The sequence below is a fragment of the Podarcis raffonei genome, chromosome 15 (assembly GCF_027172205.1).
Source record: "Podarcis raffonei isolate rPodRaf1 chromosome 15, rPodRaf1.pri, whole genome shotgun sequence".
NCBI classification, from domain to species: Eukaryota; Metazoa; Chordata; class Lepidosauria; order Squamata; family Lacertidae; genus Podarcis; species Podarcis raffonei.
The window spans coordinates 11,624,637-11,646,257 of record NC_070616.1 but is presented as its reverse complement, the minus strand read 5'-3'; the positions used below and the strand labels follow the sequence as shown (position 1 = coordinate 11,646,257).

Sequence of the window (21,621 nt, the reverse complement as noted above, 5' to 3'; positions counted from 1 at the left end):
GAAGTCCAAGCTGTGAAGGTGCTGCTGCAGTTCTGTATCTTTTCTCTCATGCTCCATCTGCAGCTCTCAGTCCCATCAGGGAGGAAGGGGGGGGGGAGGAAATAGCACCCGAAGTAAACCCGCAGATCAGACCATCTATGCTAGTCTACCACTACAAATAATAATAATAATAATAATAATAATAATAATAATAATAATAATAATAATAATAATTTATTATTTATACCCCGCCCATCTGGCTGAGTTTCCCCAGCCACTCTGGGCGGCTCCCAATCAGTGTTAAAAACAGTACAGCGTTACATATTAAAAACTTCCCTGAACAGGGCTGCCTTAAGATGTCTTCTGAATGTCAGGTAATTATTTATCTCTTTGACATCTGATGGGAGGGCGTTCCACAGGGCGGGCGCCACTACCGAGAAGGCCCTCTGTCTGGTTCCCTGTAGCCTCACTTCTCGCAATGAGGGAACCGCCAGAAGGCCCTCGGCGCTGGATCTCAGTGTCCGGGCTGAACGATGGGGGTGGAGACGCTCCTTCAGGTATACAGGACCGAGGCCGTTTAGGGCTTTAAAGGTCAGCACCAACACTTTGAATCGTGCTCGGAAACGTATTGGAAACGTTCTATTAGAGAAGCGCTTGCGGTCCTTCCTCCGCTTTCCCCCTCTATGGTTAGCCCTTGGAACACCTGCCCGCGCCTCCACCTCCTCCTCCGCTCTCTGAACTGCTTTCTCTATGGTTGCCCTTGCTCTCCTCTCAAGGCTCCTCAGCAATTCATAGGCCATGTCAGGCTGCCCATCTCATCCGGGTCCTTCGGCGGCACAGACCTAGCGGGAGCAGCGGCGCCAGGTAGAGGGGAGGCCCCAGGCAGAGAAGCTCAGTTCGGCAGCCGCGAGGAGGAAGGGCCCGAGGCTGCCGCCAGTCCCAGCGGGGAGGGGCTCCCTGGGGCCGAGGCTGGTGAGAGGAGGCCGGAGGGGGGCAGGCCGTGCAGCCAAGCAACACAGTTGGAGCCTCCCTCCTCCCTGGCCGGCAGGGAGGGAGGGAGAGGAGCTGCGTCCTTTGAAACCCGGGAAATTTAAGGGACATCATCAATAAGGGACAGCAGTGGGACACGGCACTGGGATAAGGGAGTTTCCCGCCAAATAAGGGACGGTTGAGAGCTATACCTTGGGGTCCCTTCTAGGCCTACAATTCTAAACAATCCACCAATAAATAAATATGCCGAAAGGAAGGCGAAGGATCGCCTTGCATAATAACAGTTAAAGAAGAAGGGGGAGGAATCAACATATGAACTGGGGCTGGCATGAAGTTGCTCTTGCTCTCCTGCAAGGCCAGAATAATGTTTCGCATATGCAGAACGCCTCATTGTTCTCCTTCATTCCACTGCTCCCTTCCCCATCATGTTCGCTGCAAGGGGGATAAAATACGAATGATTCATTCATTGTTTGATTTCATTCATTCACTCATCCGCTGAATCAGTCGCTCAGCAACAACTCATTCACTCTCTACTGGGGACCATCTGGGGACAGGCAGCTAAGCAGTCAAGATTTGCAGGGCCCAAAGGGGGGGGGGGGTATGAGAGCCTGACACCAAGAATGAGGTACACATGTGGATGGGGGCTGGGTTTCAGAAGCAGCCATCAGAGGGAACACAGACAGGTAAACATAGCCCCCAGCACAAGCCACGTCCAGGGCAGTACGCAGGATGAGAGAAGGTAGCAAGATCTTCTCTGATGGGCTAAGATGCTCCTCAGGGAGGAGGAAGTTCGGAACCTGGGATAGGGTGGAATAGGGATTGGCCCTGGGATCTGCTGACTGAATCAGGAGGCAGCGCTGATGCCATTCCCAGGTGGAGGCCTTGAAGCTCAGACCTGAGTCCGCTTGGTTTGTGGTTGATACAAAGCGCTGGTGGTCCAGGAGATAAAGACACAGGACAAGGAACCAGAAGTCAAGACTGACAGAACATGGAGCAGCCGCCAGGACCATATACCACCAGTCCTAAAGGATCCACGTTGGCTCCCAGTACGTTTCTGAGCACAACTCAAAGTGTTGATGCTGACCTTTAAAGCCCTAAACAGCTTCAGCCCAGTATACCTGAAGGAGTGTCTCCACCCTGAAGATCTCCTCCGAAGGTCTTCTGCTGGTTCCCTTACTGCGAGAAGTGAGGTTACAGGGAACCAGGGAGAGGGCCTTCTCAGTAGTGGCACCCACCCTGTGGAACACCCTCCCATCAGATGTCAACAACTACACAGCTACACAAGATGAACAACTATACAACTTTCTGAAGACATCTGAAAGCAGCCCTGTATTGGAAAGTTTTTAATGTCAAGTGTTTCGCTGTGTTCTGTTATATTCTGGAAGCTACCCAGAGTGGCTAGGGCAACCCAGTCAGATGGGTGGTGTATAAAGAATAAATTATTATTATTATCACCATCATCATCATCATCATCCCCAATTTACAGTAAGACTTAATTTCCATCCAGCCTTATCTCACACCAAGAAACACCTATTCTCAACTACAAAGTCCTAGCGGAACAGCAATCTTAATCCAAAGCGGAAAGGTCCATATGATCAATTTATGTGAGCTAAGAGACTCCAGTGTCCCAGATAAAAGATAAAACCAGGCTGGAAGAGCAAAATCTACCTGCTGAGTCACAGTTTTTATGAGGTAGTTCAGTAGCTCCAGACATTTGATGATCTTCTCCTGGTCCACCTTGACCTTGATTTCACTCACTGTCTTTAAAGTCTGAGAAAAAAGGAAGGAAGAAAATGAAATCAGTTACCACGAAAATCATATCCATGAAGAGGGACCTCAAGACATTGACGTTATTTATTGCAGTTTCCTCAGTATTGCTACAAAAAGAGAAAATAAGGCACAGGATCAGAAAACTATCACTCCAGAACATTAAAAATCTCTCGTTAGAATCATGGTGTAAGAAAGTATGGAAAGTTACATGGGCAGAAAAACTAGTGAACTTCGGGAACAAAAGCAACTGAAGGAAATGAATTATGTTTTGTGAAACTTGGTCTGCTGTTATTGGTTTTATTAATAGAATGAAAGGGAAATAAACCAGCCCCCCCAACTATAACTCCCATTGTGCCTGACCACTAGTCGCGCCTGTTAGGCCTGATGGGAGTTGCAGTTCAGCAACATCTGACAGGCTCTTGGCCTAGGGATTGTCTCCAGTGCTAGTCCTCCTCAGAGAAAACCCATTAGAAATAATGGGCCTGACCAGCTTGGGTCTCATTAATTTCAATGGGCCTATTCCTTAGGCGCCTCAGCTTCTCGTGAGAGTATCAACTCCGCAAAATCATCAGGGTCCCATAGGTCTCCACATACATTTAGGTTTTTGCTGTGAGAACTTGGGGTCAGGGACAGTGGTGCAGCCCCATAAATGTGGGAATCGGGGACTGGCAAGTGCCGAACTTTGCAGAGGTTCAACGTGACGCTTGGTCAGGCCCGGTATGCGACACACAACACAGAACTTTGAAGTTCCACAGCAGCGGGTCACGAGTTCTCTTCCTGGTCCCCTCCTCCCAGAATGCCTTGCTCTAAGGAAGGACCCCACTTCCCCTCCTCAGAATGAGACAGAGAGCAGGGAGAGGAGTAGAGCCATTAATCTGATTTTGAATTGATTTTTGAATGAATTGATTTTAGAATACTGTGTTACTTTTATTGTTGTTAGCTGCTCTGAGCCCAGCTTCAGCTGGGGAGGGTGGGATATAAATAAATTATTGTTGTTGTTGTTGTTGTTGTTGTTGTTATTGGCTGCAGAGGCATTCATTGCCCCTGCTGTGTTGTGGGTGGGCTGGTCTTGTATTGGCCTGATCTAGCCTAGTCCAGTCCACTCTGTCGGACAGTAAAGGTAAAGGGGACCCCTGACCATTAGGTCCAGTCGTGACCGACTCTGGGGTTGCGGCGCTCATCTCGCTATATTGGCCAAGGGAGCCAGCGTACAGCTTCCGGGTCATGTGGCCAGCATGACTAAGCTGCTTCTGGCGAACCAGAGCAGCGCACAGAAACGCCGTTTACCTTCCCGCCGGAGTGCTACCTATTTATCTACTTGCAGTTTGACGTGCTTTCGAGCTGCTAGGTTGGCAGGAGCAGGGACCGAGCAACGAGAGCTCACCCCATCGTGGGGATTCGAACCGCCGACCTTCTGATCAGCAAGTCCTAGGCTCTGTGGTTTAACCCACAGCGCCACCCGTGTCCCTCTGCCGAACAGTGGCTCCCTGCAATCTTCCCCATCAACTGCTCCCCAATTCATTCGGCTAGAGATATCTGTGCAAAAGCAGGTGCTCCACCAACCGAATTATCATCTGTTCCTTTCACAGGAGTTTTTAAGCAGAGGTTGGATGGATCCTGTCAGGGATCCTTTAGCCGCGATTCTCGCCTCGCAGGGGTTTGACCCGTGAGGGTCACCCTTCCAATGCTACCATTCTAGGAGTCGACGATTCCAGTAAAAAATGTTGCTATGTTTCGCCATTCTGGCGAGCAATGCAGATAAGCTGTTTCCCAGAGAAGGAGGGGAAAGAGCCAGCAACAAAGATGAGGATTATTGCTATTCTTTTACTTAAGAAAGCTACGCCGCCGCAACTCCCGGGCTCCTCCCTGAGCCAAGGACCCAACCCGTATCATCTCCGGCTGGTCCGACACGCAGTTTAAATAGCAGGATTGTTCTCGAGTTCGGCAAGTGAGGCTCCCTTTGTCTCCAGGTCCTGCTGCCTACAGACAGAGCAGGCCTCAATATGCACAGCACTGATCTTCAGTCTGCTCTGTGAGGAGCCACCAGCAAATCAGGGCAAGATCTATGCCAGAATTTACTCTGGCACAGCGATTCCATGGGGCCACAGGGTTTGGGGATTCCCCTGCCCAGCTATGCTTCTGCCTAGTTATTTATTTTACTTATTTGTTGCATTTATATCCTGCCCTTTTCTCCGAGGAGCTCCAGGTGGTGTATAATAATAATAATAATAATAATAATAATAATAATAATAATACATTTTATTTATACCCCGCCCTCCCCAGCCAAGGCCAGGCTCAGGACGGCTAACAACCTATAATAAAAACTAGTTGAATGAATACAACTTAAAAACAAGATTAAAATACAACATTAAAACATTAAAATGCAGCCTTATCACAGGAGGAGAAAGGAAAAAAGAAAGAGGGAATCAAATTGACTCCAAGCCAAAGGCCAGGCGGAACAACTCTGTCCACATATGTGGTTCTCCCCCTCCTCATTCAATCCCTGCAACAACCCGGCCCAGAGCCTCTTGGCACGCCCTTGCGTTGCCATGGTAACGCCTTCCCTCCTCTCGCCGTGCAAGGCCAGGTGCCCAGGACCATCCTTAGCAAACAGCTTACGGGATTCACTCCGTCTGCTGGAATGCAGAGGTGAATCTACGAGTCCAGCAGGCTAACTCACCAGCTGAGTGATATACAGCGGTACCTTGGTTTAAGAACAGCTTAGTTTATGAACAACTTGGATTAAGAACGCTGCAAACCCAGAAGTAGGTGTTTTGGTTTGTGAACCATGCCTTGGAAGCAGAACATGTTCCGCTTCCTGTTGAGTGTGTTCCATTTGTAAATTGAGTCCCCCGATGCTATGGGAAAGCACGCCTTGGTTTAAGAATGCTTTGGTTTTAGAACGGACTTCCGGAACGGATTAAGTTCGTAAACCGAGGTACCACTGTATTTCTAAGGTAGAGGACCCCTGCCCTCCACCTCTGTTTGCTGCCTTTGTGCCAAAAGAAAACCTTGCCGCAAACATCAACATTAAAATAAATATTTCCACTATGAGGATCCCAGATACAGATTGGCAAAAGCTAGGGTTGATGCAAGAGCTCCTCCATTTGTGTACACATGAAGTGTATTTTTTATATTATCCAAGCTTAACTGATGCTGATGCTGCTGCGCTCTCTCTCTCGCTCTCTCTCTCTCAACACACGCACACACACATCTGTTTTTGTCACCAGGTTCAGCCACCCCAAGCCATCAAAATATGTCGCTCATTATTGGCTTTTGTTTTTAATAACAGTGATGGATTGAAACGGACAGGCCCCCGAAGCGATCCTGCCGATTTAAGCAAGGACAAAGCACCACGAACAAATCAGAACCTGAGCTCCGCGTATATTGAATAGCCAGCATTTGAGACGAGAACACGGGTTAGCTCATGTATCATCTTTCCGGAGCAAACTGTGCCCAAAGCAGCTCACAACAGAACATACACTTATTATCAAAACACAGTATCTGATTCAGGGGTGGAAGGAAAAGCTCTCCAGTTGCCTACAAGACGTATTGTGGTGTCGTACCTGATGCCTGGGACGTACCTGGGACGCGGGTGGCGCTGTGGGTAAAAGCCTCAGTGCCTAGGGCTTGCCGATCCAAAGGTCGGCGGTTCGAATCCCCGCGGCGGGGTGCGCTCCCGTTGCTCGGTCCCAGCGCCTGCCAACCTAGCAGTTTGAAAGCACCCCCGGGTGCAAGTAGATAAATAGGGACCGCTTACTAGTGGGAAGGTAAACGGCGTTTCCGTGTGCTGTGCTGGCTCGCCAGATGCAGCTTTGTCACGCTGGCCACGTGACCCGGAAGTGTCTCCGGACAGCGCTGGCCCCCGGCCTCTTGAGTGAGATGGGCGCACAACCCCAGAGTCTGTCAAGACTGGCCTGTACGGGCAGGGGTACCTTTACCTTTACCTTTTACCTGATGCCTGCCAAAACAAAAATTTTACAAAACACAGCTCAAGCATTCAAAACCGGAAGGGGCAAACGCTGGGCCCTGTTTTCAACCAGTTCTTCCTATCTGCAGTTTCTTGGGGGTTCTGGGGGGCTGCACACATGGCAGGGGAGGATGGGGAAAGTTCCAGTGTGGAAACGTACATCCTTGCACCGACGGGACATGTTAGCTAGACCCTAGATCGCAGAAGTAGACCAAAAGAATTTAACCCCTCTGGACCTATTTTAAAATGTTCCTCCTTACCAACCAGAGTGCCCCACTGAAATTAATGGACCGAACCCGCCATGCCCATGAATTTCAATGGGTCTACTCTGACAGGGATGAAGCCTTAGGGTGCTAAGATCCTCTGGTGAGCACCTTCTCTCGGCCCCATCAACATCAGGGGTGCAGTTGGTGGTGATGAGAGACAGAGCCTTTTCTGTGGCAGCCCCCATATTGTGAGATTCCCTCCCAAGAGAGGCTAGACTGGCTCCCCCCTTGTTCTCCTTCCTCCAGAAGGCTAAGACCTTCAGGAAGGCCATTGGAAACTCAGGTGCAGGCGATGCTGATCGCTGGGCTGCCATCAGGGCAAACTGTACTTTAATGGCTGGTCCTAAATGTATTTCACTGTATTCAAACTATTGCTTTTAAATAGTTTTGTTTTTATGACTTTGTGTTTTTAATGTTTTAAAAATATGTTGCAAGCCACCTTGAATCCCAGCTTGGGAGAACGGCAGGATGCAAATACATTAAAAATAATAAACCCATATTAAAGCTGGGGAGTTGACGGTTGTTATGATTATTTTATCATCATGCTTTTTTTTACTATCGATGCTCCGTAAAATGTGTTCTTAACGCTGTACATCTCTCTGAGATCTTTTGATAAAGGGCTGTATAGAAATTGAATAAATAAATAAATAAATAATATATTTTCTGGAATCAATTTTGGAGCGAAGGCACAGAAGACAAGTTGCCTGCGATTGCTCAGGCATAGCGGAGAACCTGAAGCACGGCTGACCCCGCAAATGGCATCCCAACCAGTATGGATACAAATAAGGTCAGGAAGTTCTTATTATGTAAGTGAACACAGAGATGCAGAGGGCTGCAGCTAGTTAGGATGCTATTTTAGGCGACTGTCACATATTCCCCCCTAATAGCCTCTTTCCCCTCCCCCGGACTCCCTTCCCTTCGGCTTCCTGTTACACAACACGCTGAAAAAGGACGGCTCCCCAACCTGTTAACTCCTGCAATCATCTGTCTTGCATCACCTGCAGCAGGTGGACTAGACACCGTGCGGCCCTATTAAATTACAAGCCGGGGTGAAAAGGAGGGCACAGCGGGAAGCGAAAGGCTGCAGCAAACTGGGCCCCAGCGAACGATTTAGCAGAAGCACCTGTCAAAGGAAAAAACGGCTCCAGGTGTCTGTTTCCTGAGATTTATATATGAGAAATGCAGGTGGCAGTGTTGGGTCCATTACAGAGAGAGAGAGAGAGAGAGAGAGAGAGAGAGAGAGAGAGAGAGAGAGAATATCTAGGAATAGCAGGGAGGTAATATCTGTGTTACAGCTAGTTGAAATGTCACTTTTGAGTTTTCCACAACGCTTCTTCGGGCTAGATGAAAAGGGAAGAGGAGGAGGGGTGGGCAGAAAGGGCAAGGAAATGTCTCTCTTTACCTTGTAAGATGGAGTGGGTGTTAAGCAAGCCCAATTCTCTCTTTTCAAAATAAATGTTACTGAGGCTGACAGAGAAAAATACAAAACTTGATATATTTTCCCGTTTTTTAACCAAACCAAGACTTTTTATATAGATAAAGAAGGGGAGGAAGAATAGAGAAGGGGGGGAGAAATAAAAAAGAATAGAAAATGGGTTAAAAGAGAAAGATAGAAACGTAAAATTCTGAAAGTAAAGAACTTCCGATTCGTCATCTGTCTACTATATAAAAGCAGTATTATAGTCCAATTTACTATAACACCCCACAAAGCCACTTTCTATAAACAAACATCATCTTCAACCCTCAAATCCAGATGTCATTATTTCTTTCTGACTCAAAAATCTGTGAGAGGTTTCCAATCTTTAGCAAATGTTAACAATGACTTTTCTCTGATTAAACATGTCCATTTTGCCATCTTAGCAAGCAAGCCTAATTCTATCGGACCATGCTGGGTTGCAAAACGGATTTAAATACTGCAGCGGAAGAAAGTAATGGTCCTTCTCCCTTTCAAAGTATCGTATACATTCACCTCCAGATGTTTTTGCCAACAACTCCCATCAGCCCTTGCCAGCACGACCTGCTAAATATCTAAAGGAATAGTTTGGATAAGGACTTTGGCCAACTGTATTCTGTCCTGTTCTCTAATGTTCCTTTCACCGTTTGCGTTTTTCACGGACACACTGCTACGTTGTGCTAAATTTCGTTCATGCCAGGAGTGGGTACAACAGCAAACATTATTGGACAACACTCCTACTCGCCCCCCTCCACTTCCCGCACATGTGTGCCTCTGTTCCCAAATTCCCCCACGGCAAAAGCAGGAAAGACCCACATGCCGGTTGTTATGGTACCAAGGGGTTGCTCGAGAGCAAGTAGGCAAATGCCTCCCTGCTCGGCTGTGAAGCCTTGCTTTTGATGCCAAAATAAACTTTCTCTGTGCAGAGCGCCACTCTCCTGTGGCTGGCTCATTCACTGGCAGAATCTGTGAGTGAGCGGTCCTTAAACCTTCCCCAGCAGAGTAGTTTCTTGACGCCCAATCTGCGCTTCCCCTCTCAGCGCGGAAGCCTACTGCGCAGGGAGGGCGTGGGTAACGGAGGACCTCTCTCCTCCCCGCTTTGCCCAGGCAAGGTGTCCTGGCACTGCCTCTCCTCCTCCGAGCCTTGAAGCTCCTCTCCACTGGAGGCGTGGTTACTCTCCTCCGCTGAGGAGGTGCTGCTTCCCATGATCTTTGGGGGCTCTCTGTAATCCATCCGGCTTTTCCCCTCTCGCCCCTGAGCCGATGGCAGTTCCCTGACACCGGTATACCATCTGAAATTCCGTCACTTTACTCCTGCAATTTTCTTTGTTAATGGTTTTTTTTTTCCTGAAGGCAACTGATACGAAAATGGGTGCTAAAACTTCCACTATGGTTCCAGAAGTGGTGTTTACATCACAAGGAAGCTCAAATAAAATGTGCAAATTAACAGTTAGGGAAACAGAATAAACTGCTGCATGAACACAGCCTATTCCTCAGAAGTATATGAGTGCAGTTCTCCTGTCTACGGACCAGATCATACTCTCAAGATAGCAGTAGAGTAGAGGTATGAGATTTATCTGGGGGGGAAACCAAACACTGGTTTTAATATCAGGCTGGAACATCTCACCTCTTTTATCTGATTGGTGCTCTCCCTGATCAGCTCCTCCCACTCGTTTTCGGACAACGAGAGCTTGAAATCCCGGGTCTGCAGAGCTTTCTGAAGAAGCATGCATGCCTGGGCCTGAAAAAAAGAAAGGGGTGGAAAAGCAGGTGAACTAATGGAAACTGGTACAATATGGGAAGCGATCTCCCCAACACACCTCTAAGCCTGTGTCTAATACAGTGGTACCTTGGCTTATGAACTTAATCCATTCTGGAAGTCCATTCTTAATCCAAAGCGTTCTTAAACCAAGATGTGCTTTCCTATAGCAGTGGGGGACTCAATTTACACTCAACAGGAAGCAGAACATGTTCTGCTTCCAAGGCAAAGTTCACAAACCAAAACACCTCCTTCTGGGTTTGCAGCGTTCTTAATCCAAGTTGTTCATAAACTAAGCTGTTCTTAAACCAAGGTACCACTGTAGTAGTTTTGTGGTGCAAGGAGATGATAGAAGGGAGAAGGAGACCTAGGCATCCTCCCAGAGGAAGACACTTGATCAAAATCCCATTTTGAAGCTGCTTTTAAGACTTCAGGGGATTCTACCTCCCACCTCACCACAACTCACCCCAAGTCTTTGCTGTTCAGGCTCATCCCCTGACACCTTACCCCCCTGAGGGCACAGTGCCCTTCTAACTGCATACTGGGAAGCCAGCAGGCTTGTTGATGTGCAGTGTGTAAAAACAGCTGGAAACTCCCAGGCAAAAGAAACCTCAAAGCCTGTGGATGCTTGCACAAGTACTGATGGTCTCTGAGCCCTGATCCTTGCACACGCAGATAACCTAGCCTTTAACAACCTGCATCTCTGAAGCACATCAGACACGGAAAGGTTGGTTCATTTGGTTGGGTTCCTAAAGGCCACAAACAGAGCCATTCAACGCAGAGACACTAAAAGGTCTTTTGCTTCTTCCTATCTTTGAACCATTGAGGAAATTAAGCCAGCAGGAGAAAGAAGATTAGGAAGAATTGGGAAGCACTTCCATTTTTTTTTCATCAGCTAGTGGCAAAAACTCCATCACCTTCCAAATAATAAAGCCCAGCTCTGCAAACTTAGTGCCCTCCAGATTAAAAAATATATATATTGTTACAATCCCCATCAGCTCCAGCTGTGGTCAAAGGTGATGGGAGCTTCAACTCAAAGCCACCTGGAGGGCACCAGCTTGATGAACGCTGTGATATACCAGTTTGTGCCAGGACCAGACCTGTCTCTGTGCAACTTCCGGGCAGGAGCTGCAGTTTTATTTTCAATCGTATATCGGTGGCCAAGACAGAAGCCAGTTACAGGATGTGCAACCTGCTGACCTAAGGGAACACAGCCAGATTCTGAGACGGGCCAAAAATAAAGAGGGGGAAGTTGGCCAACCCTTATGCCCCAAAGAGCTCCTGAGTTTGGAGCTGGGAGGAGTTGCTCCCAGAGTGGGGAAAAGCTGATCCCTACTGTCATGGATTTCCTGGCTGCAGGGAAGGAGTGAGAGCCCAGGGATTGGTTGTGGGATGATGATGAGAGGTCAGAGGAAGGAGGAGAAGACTGGGAGAATTGTTGAGTTGGAATGGACCCCAAGGGTCATCTAGTCCAAGGATGTCCAACAGGTCTACTGGTTGATCGCGGTGGGTGCACTGTCGACCGCAAGATCCCCCAAAAGCTCAACAACTTTGGTAGATCACTGCCAGTATTTTTATAGTGGGAGAAGATCACAGTCTCTTGAAAGTTGAACATGCCTGATCTATTCCAACCCCCTGCAATGCAGGAATCTCAGCTAAAGCATCCACGACAGATGGTCCTCCAATCTCTGCTTAAAAACCTGCAAGGAAGGAGAGTCCACCAACTCCCGAGGGACCCCGTTCCACTGTCAAACAGCTCTTACTATCGGAAAGTTTTTTCTCATGTTTAGTCAAAGTACTTCTTATAACTTGAAGCCACTGGTTCGAGTCCTACCCTCCAGAGCAGGAGAAAAATTGTACAGTGCTTTCTCTAAAAGGAAATGGCCCCAAACAATATTGGGAGCTGTAGTTTAAGGGTGCTGAGAACTGTAGCGCTGGGAGCGGTGCCCTAACAACTCTCAGGACCCTCAGTTCCTAAGATTCTTGGGTGCAGGGGGGGGATCCATGACTGCTAAAGTGGCGCAAAAGTGCTTACAATGTATGGTGCGCACCGAAGCTTTTATCTTGCACCTGATAACATCAACTTTACAGTCTTAAGAAATGTGTTAGTCCTTGAAATGCCACCTCTTTGTTCTTTTAAGCTGCAAAATGCTTTTGGGCATCGCTGGATGCCAGATACTAATAACGGGTGTTCGACCAACAATTCCAGTGAATATTTACAATTTTGAAAATCTACTTAGTAAACAGGACGCGGGTGGCGCTGTGGTCTAAACTACAGAGCCTAGGACTTGCCGATCAGAAGGTCGGCGGTTTGAATCTCCGCGACGGGGTGAGCTCCCGTTGCTCGGTCCCTGCTCCTGCCAACCTAGCAGTTCAAAAGTATGTCAAAGTGCAAGTAGATAAATAGGTACCGCTCTGGCGGGAAGGTAAACAGCGTTTCCGTGCACTCCTCTGGTTCGCCAGAAGCGGCTTAGTTATGTTGGCCACATGACCCGGTAGCTGTATGCTGGCTCCCTCGGCCAATAAAGCAAGATGAGCGCCGCAACCCCAGAGTCGGTCATGACTGGACCTAATGGTCAGGGGTCCCTTTACCTAGTAAACCTTTGACACCAGAATTTGCTAAAGTGGGATTCCGAGGAGATGAAATGTCAATATGCGACAGAAGTTCCCGCTCCACCTGCTAGTCAAATGCTTTGGTGAAATGAGAGATGTCTTAGCAAAGTCCCTCACTGGCACCTCAAAGTTGCAACCTACCTGTGACCTTGCAACTGAGGCAACAGACTCCCCTCAGGCTACGCTTGGTGGACTTTGCAAAAAAAGAAGAGGAAGAAAAGGCTGGTGTGGATTCTTGTCAGTCTCCTATCTTTTTTTTTTTTTTAAAAAAGCCTCTGCTCTCTACGCATCAAACGGCAAATATAATTCGAGCGCATTAGGGAAATTACTCAACCCTACAAGTCCTTGCGGACTGCCCCGGTCCGTTTCCACGGAGAGAGTCGGCTGTTGAGAGACAGGTTAGCTACGCTCTGGTGAGCAATTCATCTGCTTTGCTCCAGGCGGGGAGCTCTCATTATCCCTTCCAACCTGTGGCAATGAAGATAAGGAGGCCAAAGCAGACCTTAGAAGGGCATCGCCTGAGCAACCTAAGGAGGTGCAAGCTGGGCTTAAATAATTCTGCTGCAACAGACCTTAATCTGCTCAGCATCTCCCCCCCCCTTCGCCCCACAGTGGCCAATCAGGTGCCCCCAGGAAGTCCGCAAGCAGCAGCAGCAGCCTTTCCCATCGGTGCTCCTCTGGGTATCAGGAGACAAGCTGCCACTGACTTGTGCCCTGGACAGCCTTATCCTCCCTGAATTGGTTTGATTCCCTTCTAAAGCAGCTCAACTTGGTAGCCATCAAGTTAACCATGAAATAACACTACTAGAACTTGCACACATCAGTAAAATAAGACATGTACTAACAGCTGGGGAAGAGACTGACAACAACTGCCCTCCTGGACAACTCTGTTTTGCTTCTGCTAGCCTCCTCTGGAGTAAGGTTATGGGAGCCAGCTGCGTGCCATCTGGACTGGTGAGAGGATTCCTCCCCTCTGAACTGTATTGAAGCCAGGCTTCATTTGTTTGTGTGCTATGCAAAAATCGCAATGTGAGAAAATAACTTGGGCCCAGAGTACCTTAGGGACTCTGTCCGACTCCGAACGCTCCTAAATGGCCTGAGCTCATTATATGTGAAGGAACGTGTATACCTCCATCATTCAGTCCGGACACTGAGGTCCACCTCCGAGGGTCTTCTAGCAGTTCTCTCACTGAGAGAAGTAAAGTTACAGGGAACCAGGCAGAGGGCCTTCTCGGTGGTGGCACCCTACCTGTGGAACACCCTCCCATCAGATGTCAGGAAGATAAAGAATTACACAACTTCTAGCAGACATCTGAAGGCAGCCCTGTTCAGAGAAGTTTTTAATCTCTGACATTTTGTTATTTTTTATATTTTGCTGGAAGCCCCAGAGTGGCTGGGGAAACCCAGCCAGATGGGTGGGGCAGAAAGAATAAATTATCATCATCATCATCATCATCATCATCATCATCATCATCATCATCATCTCAATCACAACCAAATGCTTCCTGGACTCTACCTAGTCCACAAAACCTTATGTATCTGTTTGGTTTTCAAAGTGCCACAAAGGCTCTTGTTTCTGAATAAAAAGAACTGAAATCTGGAGAGACGGAGACAAACGTGATGTCTGAGGAAGGGGGGGGGACACCGATGCAACAGCTTTGGCCCCTGGGAGGTGCGTGATAATACAGGCAGAATTAAGATCGATTGGCTGGCCTAAAATTAAAACCACTTAAGTGCTTGCCTGGCCTGGGGCCAGGGTCCTCTCCATTTTGAAGGCCTGAAGCTTTTTCCTCTTTGCCCATCTCGTCTAAAAAGGGCCACTTCCTTAAAAACAGTGAGAGAGAAGATTCTCCTATGCAAAGGAGGAAAATGCCAAATTAGGAATCGCTGACTGGATGGAGGACAGGTAAGGCCACACTTTAGGTTTCAGGTTTAATACAAGCTCTATTTAAAGGGATGTGAGGGAGGGGGGAGGACCTCATGGACCAGGGTGAAGATGAGGAACTCGTTCTCTGCCAAGGGCCACATTCCTTCTGGCGTGATCTGCTGGAGGCCACATGCTGGCAGTGGACTAAGCCACAAGCGGTAAGAGTGGCCCCTTTCCTCTCTTCTTTCTGACACCCCCTTCTCTCCCCACCCCGTCACCTAGGGGGCTGCCAAATTGGACTGGCCACTTCTAGCGCTCTCTCTCTGCCAAAACCTCCTCGCAAGGTTGTTGTGACCATTAACAGGGAGGGGCAAGACAGCGCACACACTGGCTTGAGCTCTCTGGCCAAAAGAGTGGGATAAAAGGCCAATCGACAAAATAAGCTCTAATCATCGCTGAAAGCGCTAATTGCAGTTCAGAAAGACAGAGTAGGCAACACTAACCAGAGCAGGATTATTATTCTTTTCTTTGAAAAGAAAAACCACTTTAGTGCCTCTCATTCTTTATGCAAAATGTTCCTTGATTAATTCTCCCTTTACCACCTGCTGGAAAACATCTATGGTGAAGGCATTCAACTTCAAATGCGTTCGTGCAACTGAGTCATCGTTTCGCTGCCGGTGTGGGCAGAAGTGAGCACTCACGCAAGGCGTCTTTCCCCCCTCTTTTAATGCTATGCTGTACGTTAGTCATAAGACGCCATGTGCTGGAGTGTAGTTTTTAGTTGCTGGGGTGTTTTTTTTTTTTGTTTTGCTTTTTTTTATCCTGGCAAATTGAGGAGTCTCAAGGCTGCAGAAGCAGCCTAGAACATAAATCACCTCTTTAAAAAATAATCAGACAGACAGATTCTGTTCCATCTTATTTGTTTTATTTTAATTTATTATGTTCATATTAGGGCTGAGCTACATCTAGTTTTCAACATTGTGGTATGTCACGAGCTAAACATCGTGATATACTGATACATCACAATGTCTGAAATAAGGATGGAGCTATGTAGAGACTTTGGCTGAGTTTAAAGCGATTATCTTGCTTTAAACTCAGGGGATTCTCATAGGTAGCTAAGTCATACAGAGATAAATTAAATTTCATCCAGGAGAAAAAGGAAATAAATGAGGGAGTTCTCTCTCTTTCCCTCTCTCTCTCTCACACACACAATCAGAAATTCCCCTCATTCAGGGATAAACAACTTGAGGAAGCCATTTTGAAGGTCAACTTCCCTGAGGGGGCAAATTGTCACAGCAATAAGATCAGAACCGCATTAGAGTGTGTGTGCTTGTGTGTGCGAGACGAAGGAAATTCAGCCTCATTTCTGTGCATGTTTCAGTCTGGAATTTGGGAGGTAAGAGTTCGATGCTTATGAACAATGTCAGGCTGACAATGGTAGGAAGCTCAATGACCCACAGGAAAAAACAGAAAAGGGAAGAAAACTGAGAGGGAAACACCAAGGCAATTTCCTCGCACCACTTCATATTCTAGACACATTTCTGCCTCACAAGTAATTATAACTATTGGAATGGGCAAAAGCTCCCTCTGTGAGAGCCAGACGTCTGAGGCAAACCATTAGTAGTCCCATCAAGGCTTGCTTTCCCACCTAGTATGTATTCAAAGCTATTTATTACAAATCGCAGTGTCAGCCATTTTACAAGATAAGCCAAATCCTGACACTGCCAACAGGAAAGAAAGAAATATGTCAGGGTCAGGAGTAAATGTACCACACACCACTATTTCTTGCTTAAAACTCGGGGACCTTGATGAGCATTAATTGCAATTAGCGTAGCTGTAAGATGTTAACGCTAAGCTGCTGTTAAACCTAGGAAGGAGAGGGAGAATTTGTGGAAAGAGGGAGCTGTGATTGGTTTTAAAAATCTCTTAAACGTACATAAGAAGTCATTTGCACTGATATACACAAACACAGAAGCTAAATTCCACCCCAGACCCCGCTCAGTTTGGCTGCCTTTGCACTTACCTGCTGGTGCTGTCGAGCGCCTTCTGTGATCGACTTGACAATGGTGCCAATCAGTTGGTTGCACATGATCTCCAAGGGAAAAAGAAGAGATGTGGGTGTTAGTGGAGCCTCGCATCACCAGGATCGCAAGTGGTGTTTTAGGACAAGCAAGGAGCAGGATTTCTAGTCCACAGGCCTGCCAGGTCTCCAAATCTGGCCGGCAAAGGGAAATCAAGCTCCCCAACAACCTTCAGAACCCTTAAACTACAGTTCCCAGAATTCTTTGGGGGAGGGTAGTAGCCATGACCGTTGAAAGTGGTGATTTAAATTCATGGTGTGAATGTGGCCCTGGACAGAGAGATGTGTCATAAATTCTGAGGTACAGAAGACTAACTACCCTGTGAAGGCTTTGACAACAGAACACCCCTTCCGTTCCTGGGACGTCACTTGGATCCCAGGAAACCGATTGACAACCAATGTGCATTTTGTGTGCCCACGTGGTGTGGAAAGGATGCGAGACCGGGCTCTTCCGCTACCTACCGGGTGGCGTTCAAAGAGGTCGAGAAACATGGGCCCTGTCAGCGGGCTCTTGCGCTTTGTCAAAAACAGGTTCAACGCTTCCTTGTACACAGCGGACACTCGGTCCAGGTCCAGGCTGCCGACAGCAAGGGACTAGGAGAAAAAGGCATAAAAGGAGTAAGTGTTTAGCAATACAAGAACGGGGCCTTTTCTGAGGTGGCTCCCAGCTTGTGGAATGTTCTCCCCATGTTCCTCTTTAACCAGGCCTTTGGCTGATTGACATCCAATGCCCTTTGAAAATCTGTTAGAGGGTGTGTGTGTTACTGGGTTGTTTTTGCTCCGATTATGTATTTTGTGTTTTTATATTGTGATTTTATCTTGTGAACCATCCTGAGACCTTTGGGTATAGGGCGGTAAACTAATAATAATAATAAAAGTAAAAATACAGTGGCACCTCGGTTTTCGAACATAATCCATTCCGGAAGTCCATTTGAGTTCCAAAACGTTCAAAAACCGAAAACTCAGTATGGAAGCCTCAAAACAGAAAACTCAATACGGAAGCCGTATGGCATGTTCAACTTCTGAGGCGCGTTCAAAATCCAAAATGTTCGTCAACGGAGACGTTCAAAAACCGAGGTACCACTGTAATCTGTGGATGCCACCTCCCTGGTGACACAATGATCAGAGAACAAATCTGCCACTGCTATATATTTCAGGAAGTTTTTCAGGAAGAGTCCTGCACCAGCCTCTGATTGGAGGAGGCTAAGGCAGGGGGTGGGATTTGCTGCGGCAGCCAAGACTGTCCCCATGCTAGCAGAATGCAGGCTGCAGTTTACTGACACAGATGCAGAAATGCAGGACCTCCTCACCTGAGCGGTCAGCGCACCACTTCCTTCGCTGCTCTTCAGCTTCTTTTTCGGCTGAGCGACCTGCGGAGCAGCTTCAGCAGCCGTGTTCCCCTTCAATACCCGGAAGAGGTACAGGGACCCACTAAAAGCAGAGCGATACGCAAGAGAAGAGTCAGGGAGAACCGTATGTATCATGCCATGCTGCACCAGCTCAGAAATATCTTTTAGGTTCAGAACCTCCATGAACCTCACCTTTCAATTTTCAAAAGCAAGTTTCTAGACCTTATTACGGCTGCGAGGATAGGCTTGTGGGTGAGAAATGCCAGGCAGGGATAGGTTTCTAGTGGCAAGGAGTTGGGGTTTCAGCACCCTGTATAATACACACGCCTTCCTTTCTCTTAGGACTAAGGGCACACAGTTAGAAAAGGACTACAGATTACTCCGATATACGACTACAGTGGCGAGACTGAACAAAGATGGAAAGCCCTGCCCACTATAGACGAATGACGGGTAAAATTATTGGATCTGGCTGAGACGGCAAAGTTAACATGTTTAATTAAGAGAAAAATCGTTACTGACATCTGTTAAGGATTGGAAACTCCCCCCCCCCCGTTAAATGCTTTATTGGTTTTAAAAACTATGTAACGTAAGTAATCAAAGAAAAATATAAACGAACATTCATTCCAACGTTGGTGCTTGTTGTATGTAACGATTTGTAGACTGGAAACTTCTTGTGGGCTTTTTGAGTGAAAATGAACTGGCAATATTGGGATTTGAGGATTGAAATAATACTGGTTTATAGAAGACCGAATGGTTGGATTTGTAAGGAATGAATATTATATGTCCCCGCGACAGGGTGAGCTCCCGTTGCTCGGTCCCTGCTCCTCCAAAACCGTGAGAACTAGGAACCTGCTTTAAGTCTTTTAAACTTAGAAAAACGAGTTTTGTTTTTCTTTGAAAATCTCAGGGTTCCAGACCCCTTTCAACTGCAGCTTTAATGAGAAGATAAAGTGTGTGTCTTAAACCCACACACCTGCCCAAACGACCCACCTGAAGCAGTAAAGGGCAACAGAGGAGTCGCTCTGCTTGCAAGCTCTTTTCACCAGACTCTCCAGCTGGGTGTGCAGTTCTTCCCGGATGGGGGCCACGTTTTTGCAGTACTGCTTGGATCTACATAGGTGGTTCCTGAAAGCCAAGGGAACATTCAGGCACGACGCAGTCAGTAAACCAAAGAACCCCTACTGGTATGATTCCATTCTTGTTTTATTCATAATTTGTATACTGCACTCCCCCCCCCCACACCTAAAGTGTTCCAGTAGCTCAGCTACCTAAAAACATTCAAAATGCTGACTTGAGAGCACGGCTGGACAATTTTGAACCAAAAATAGGAACAAACTATAGACCTGAACACTCTCTCTTTGCAGCAGACCCTGGTATAGAGTCACATCCATCTACATTTTTCTCGAGGTTGACCCATCAAAATTAACGGACTCGAGTTAGTTTCAATGGGTCTGCTCTGGGTAGGACTGGCCCTGGATACACAATGTTTCACATCCAAGGGTCCGCCTGAAAAATAAAATCTTCCTCCTGTGCCACGTGGACTGAATCCACATCAAGACGCAGACAGGCAAACACGAGGTCTGCAACTCCCAGTTCGTTTTGCACCTCTGGATAAAAATGTAGCAAAAGTCCTTAAATAAACTCCAGCATGGCAAAGAAAGACTGGCCGATCACGGTCTGCCAGTAGAAAAACTGAGCAAGACATCTTCCATTTCAACACCTGGTGAAAACCTTTCTATCCCGTCAGACGTACATAGGCAATGAGGAATATTTTCGCTGATGTCTGTTTTTGTGTCTGTGTGGTGTTATTGTTTTAATTTTTTATTTTAGTTTGACAAAGCAATAATCATAAATAAGAATAAAATCATGCCCCCCCCACCAAGACCATTCCACTGTAACTATCCAACCTCCCAAAATTTCAACACCTCTTGCAATGGTTTGACCCCTTTCCATTTGTACAAATTCTACACTCTCCATATTCCCTCAAAATCATTTCTCTTGCATATTCACCCTCTTACCTTAACGACACATGTTAATTTATCATTAATAGCTATATCCCACACCTCTTTATACCATTCTTCCATTTTATATTCTGCTTGCCTGTTCTACTTCCTGGCTATAATAATGTGCTGTCTGTTTTTAACTTCTTATGTGGTTTTTACTGTATGTATTAAGTTCTTGTAAACTGCTTTGGGGTTTGTCAGTAGCGGTATATATATAGAATCATAGAATCACAGACTTGGAAGGGACCCCGGGGTGTCAACTAGTCGAACCCCCTGCAATGCAGGAACCTCTTGCCCAATGTGGGGCTCAAACCCACAACCCCGAGATTAAGAGTCTTCTGTTCTACTGGCTGAGCTATCTAAATTGAAATAGCAAATAAGAAACCTCGCCACAAACTCACGTGAAGATATCGGCCGTCTTCCGGAGGTAGTCTTGCTCCTGCTTGTCGGACCCGCTGCTCATGCTCTGCTCGATCACGGAGAGGAGGGGGTCGATGATGGTGAACACGAGGGGGTTCTCTGCCTGCTTCGACAGGAACACCTCGACCAGATCTAGAACCTGGAAATGTGAGGGACAGAAGGGAGATGTGTCGGACTCAGGCCAACACAAGCTTTCCAGAGACAGAGAATAATAATAATAAAATAATAAAATTTTATTTGTATCCCGCCCTCCCCAGCCACAGTCGGGCTCAGAGCGGCTAACAACAGTAAAATAATACATTATAAAATCATTTCATTATAAAATCAATTCAAATCAGGTTAATGGCAACCATTGGGCTTGAGTTCTGTGAGGATTGCCAAAGGATGGGGTCAGGCTGTGCCCTGGCCAAAGGCCTGGTCGAACAGCTCCGTCTTGCAGGCCCTGCGGAAAGATGTCAAGTCCCACAGGGCCCTAATCTCTTGTGATAAGAGCGTTCCACCAGATTGGAGCCACAGCCGAAAAAGCCCTGGCTCTGGTTGAGGCCAGCCTAACCTCTCTGTGGCCCGGGACCTCCAAGATGTTTTTGTTTGAAGACTGTAAGGTCCTCTGTGGGACATACCAGAAGAGGCGGTCCCGTAGGTACGAGGGTCCTAGGCCGTATAGGGCTTTAAAGGTTAAAACCAGCACCTTAAACCTGATCCTGTACTCCACCGGGAGCCAGTGCAGCTGGTATAGCACTGGATGAATGTGATCCCACGGCGAGGACCCCCTAAGGAGTCTCGCCGCGGCATTCTGCACCTGCTGGAGTTTCTGGGTCAGTCGCAAGGGCAGCCCCACGTAGAGCGAGTTACAATAATCCAGTCTGGAGGTGACCGTCGCGTGGATCACAGTGGCTAGGTCAGAGTGAGAGAGGTAAGGAGCCAACTGCTTAGCTTGGCGGAGATGAAACAAGGAAGGGGTGCACATGCAAGAAGTCTAGGGCTGGGCCGACAGGAATGACCACAGTATATGGGGACAGAGGGAACTGCCTTTTGCCAGGACAGCCTATCTGTCCACCTGGACCAGCACTGCTTGCTTTGACCGGCAACAGCTCTCCAGGGT

The 21,621-nt window shown here is 47.4% G+C and overlaps 1 protein-coding gene across 1 annotated transcript in view; it reads right to left on the bottom strand.

Moving 5' to 3' along the window:
- The window catches only part of MYBBP1A (MYB binding protein 1a), a 50,883-nt gene that overhangs the window by 5,716 nt on the left and 23,546 nt on the right, over positions 1-21,621 (bottom strand). The window contains exons 19-25 of the mRNA XM_053366979.1: positions 20,501-20,658; positions 19,087-19,221; positions 18,058-18,178; positions 17,210-17,341; positions 16,691-16,759; positions 10,056-10,169; positions 2,638-2,739 (exon numbers count right to left, since the gene is read on the bottom strand). Of these exons, the coding sequence (XP_053222954.1) occupies positions 2,638-2,739; positions 10,056-10,169; positions 16,691-16,759; positions 17,210-17,341; positions 18,058-18,178; positions 19,087-19,221; positions 20,501-20,658 (831 nt within the window). The remainder of the gene's footprint in view (positions 1-2,637; positions 2,740-10,055; positions 10,170-16,690; positions 16,760-17,209; positions 17,342-18,057; positions 18,179-19,086; positions 19,222-20,500; positions 20,659-21,621) is intronic.